The 3,204-nt window shown below is 36.6% G+C and overlaps 1 protein-coding gene across 1 annotated transcript in view; it reads right to left on the bottom strand.

The window, feature by feature from the left end:
* Positions 1 to 2,954, bottom strand: part of LOC101310464 (52 kDa repressor of the inhibitor of the protein kinase-like) — a 3,519-nt gene extending 565 nt beyond the window's left edge. Inside the window, exons 1-2 of the mRNA XM_004288928.1 lie at positions 2,911 to 2,954; positions 7 to 2,698 (exon numbers count right to left, since the gene is read on the bottom strand). Coding sequence (XP_004288976.1) covers positions 7 to 2,698; positions 2,911 to 2,954 — 2,736 coding nt within the window. The remainder of the gene's footprint in view (positions 1 to 6; positions 2,699 to 2,910) is intronic.
* Positions 2,955 to 3,204: the final 250 nt, after the last annotated feature.

Here is a 3,204-nt window from a genome sequence, read left to right as displayed (position 1 = left end):
TAATGCATTCAATCTTGTTTGAGTCATGGTTGATCTCAAACAAGATTTTAGCAACTTCAATTTAGAAAAACTTCTCTCTGCAGATGCCACGGTCACTGGAACAGTCAATAATATCTTGTATGCAATGAATGCATTGGGGAAACAATTCATTCTTTGTAAAAAGTTTAGTATTGCACCTGCTGTTTTTGTTTCTTTTGGTAGATGATGTTGTATGATCTTTAATTCTTGATATAGTTCATCTCCATCCAAATCTGAATCAGCTTGTCCCGAGCCCTCTTTTCTTTGTAGCTTCCTTTCAAGATTCTTGCAACGAGCCTTCAAATCCTCATCAACCAATGAATTCAACTTATCAGATGTAAAAAGGAATCCAAAAAGATCTTCATATTCCTCAAACCTTTTCTTCAATGATCCAATTGTTTGATCAACTATGTATAAGAAATAATGAATTCTAAAAGCTTCCTCAGCAGATTCTTGAGGTGTTTGAGAAGACTCACCTGAAAGCTCATCAAATTTTCTCTTTCTATATATATGTCTCTTGTCAGGAAAAATAGGATCAATCTTCATTGATGAAGCAAGTTCTTTTGCAGTATTGATGCCTTGTCTGAATCTGGTTTCTCTGTACTCTTCAAATGAAGCAATAAGCCCCTTAATCTTGGTCATAGCAATGTCAATAAGCATGTTTTCAGATTGTAAGGATTTACTAACTATGTTGACCTTGCCCAAAATGTCATACCAAATAACCATGCCCAATAAAAACTCAAATTTTCCAAGTTCAAATGTAGCCAAAGACTTAGCTTCACTTCTTATTTTGGAGTCGGTATCTCTTTCTTCTGCAAGTTCAAGTAAAGCTTCTCTGACTTGTGGAGCTTGAAGTACTATGGCTTTCACACTCTCAATACGACTTTCCCATCGAGTGGTGGACAATGATTTGAGAGTTAACCCTTTTACCGTTACATGGTCTACCAACATCTTCCACCTCTTTGTAGAATGAGCAAATATTGTATAAATCCGTTGTATTACTCCAAAAAAGTCTTTCGCTTTTTCACATGAGTTTGCAATGTCACAAAGAGTTAAATTCAAAGAATGACAGCCACATGGGGTGTATAATGCTCTAGGATTTATATCCAACAGTCTTCTTTGTACACCTTGGTGTTTCCCTCTCATATTTGCCCCATTATCATATCCCTGCCCTCTCACATCATCAATATCAAGACCAAAACTTTTCAACACATTCTGCAGCTCTTCAAACAAGCCTTGACCTGTTGTATCATCCACTTTCAAAAATCCTAGAAAGTATTCTTCTACTTTTATCGGACCTGTAGACACATCAACACATCTTATAACCAAAGTCATCTGCTCTTGGTTGCTAACATCAGGAGTACAATCAAGTATCACAGAAAAGAACTTAGCTTCTTTAATTTTTTTAAGAATAGAACTCTTGATTTCATAAGCTAGCAAACATATCAACTTGTTCTGAATTTTGTGGCTAAGATAATGATGATGTACCTTTTTCTCAATGTGCTCCTTCATCACCAAGTCCCACTCAGCAATCATTTTAACCGCAGCCATGAAATTCCCATTGCTATCCTCAAAAAGCTTCTCTTTACTACCACGAAATGCTAAGTTCTGTTTAGCCAAAAATTTCACAATAGAAACTAATCGACATAACACCATCCTCCAATGCACTTTTGACTTCTTGATTTGTTCTTGAATACCATGATCAATTGTTGTACCTTTCTCTAATCTGATACGCAACTCACACCAACTAGCATAGTAATTGACATGCTCAGCACTTGTCTCATGTTCTTTAAGTCTGCCACTAACATGTCCCCAATCATAGTATCCCTCATTTGCTAGTTGACTTGGTTGAGGCCCCCTTTTAAACAATTTGCAACAAAAACAAAATGCTTTGTCAAGTGTTTTCGAATATACCAACCAATCTCTATGGTGCTTTTGACCGTTTGGTAAAATCCGAGTGTAGAAGTCTGAGGAGAAACACCGTTTTGATTTATTTTTGGGACCTTTCCCTGTAAGGACATCTCTTATAGGACCTTTTTCCACTAGCAGATCCTTCCATTTAAGATCTAAATCCTCCCAGTTTCTTGGATCAAATATGTCAACCGGAAGAGATGAACTTGGTTCTTCGTTCACTACACTAACCACATCATCATCAGTTTCAGAGGGACCAATGTCATTGGCATCACCACTTACATGATCAAAGTTTATCCCATCATCAACTTGATTGCCATCTTCCTTGTCATCAGCATTTTCAAAACCAGAGGCATTATCAATTTGATTGCCTCCAACCTCATTCTCATCTCCTTGGTCATCAACATTGTGAAAGTCTAAGCTACCATCAATTGGATTGCCTCCAACCTCATTCTCATCTTCCTGGTCATCAACATTTTCAGAGTGCAAGCCATCATCAATTTGATTGCCTCCATTCTCATTCTTATCTTCCTGCACATTATTTTCCAAGGCTAACCCATCATCTAATTCATCACCAACATTTTTTTCTTCATTAGCTAAATCTTTAAGTGACGGATTTCCCGGTATTATTTCAACAAATTGATCCATTGCCCCACTCTGAGACTCTACAAATTTTTCTATTTTGCTTCTTTTTTTACGCTTCTGATGTCCAGAAGGATATCTTCTTGCTAAAGCAGGATGTTTCCTAGTACGAGACATTCCAAATTCTCTGTAGGAAACAAAGATAAACGTACAAACAAAGTTTAGAGATCATACCAAATGCTTGTTCTTGAATCTCACTTACACATAACATTCAATTAATCTTTCAATCTTTAATCTGCTCTCTTACTAACACTGTAATACAAGTAAGAAAATCTGAACTTAAAATCCTAAATTCGATCATAATCAATTTGGCTTGAAACAAAACAATAACCAACTAACCTGCTTGAAAATTGGGACCTCTTGAGGCCTTCCTGCCCTTCCATTTTGAAGCCCCAGCCTCAATTGCTTTCAAACCTCCAAGCTCCCTTCCTTTGCTTCTAAATTTACAAACCAATACAAAGAACAAGTTGTTAAATTTATTGTGTGGGAATAGAACAAGAGAGTTTGAGTGTATAAACAAAGCCAATTAAGAGAAAGGAGTTGAGAAATTTGAAGATGAAGATAGGAAGTATGACTGTATGAGTACCAGGAGGAAACAGAGCAGAGAGATGAGGAACATCAATCAAACCAAAA

This window comes from Fragaria vesca, linkage group LG1 (genome assembly GCF_000184155.1).
Source record: "Fragaria vesca subsp. vesca linkage group LG1, FraVesHawaii_1.0, whole genome shotgun sequence".
NCBI classification, from domain to species: Eukaryota; Viridiplantae; Streptophyta; class Magnoliopsida; order Rosales; family Rosaceae; genus Fragaria; species Fragaria vesca.
This window is presented reverse-complemented; position numbering and strand designations above follow the sequence as displayed.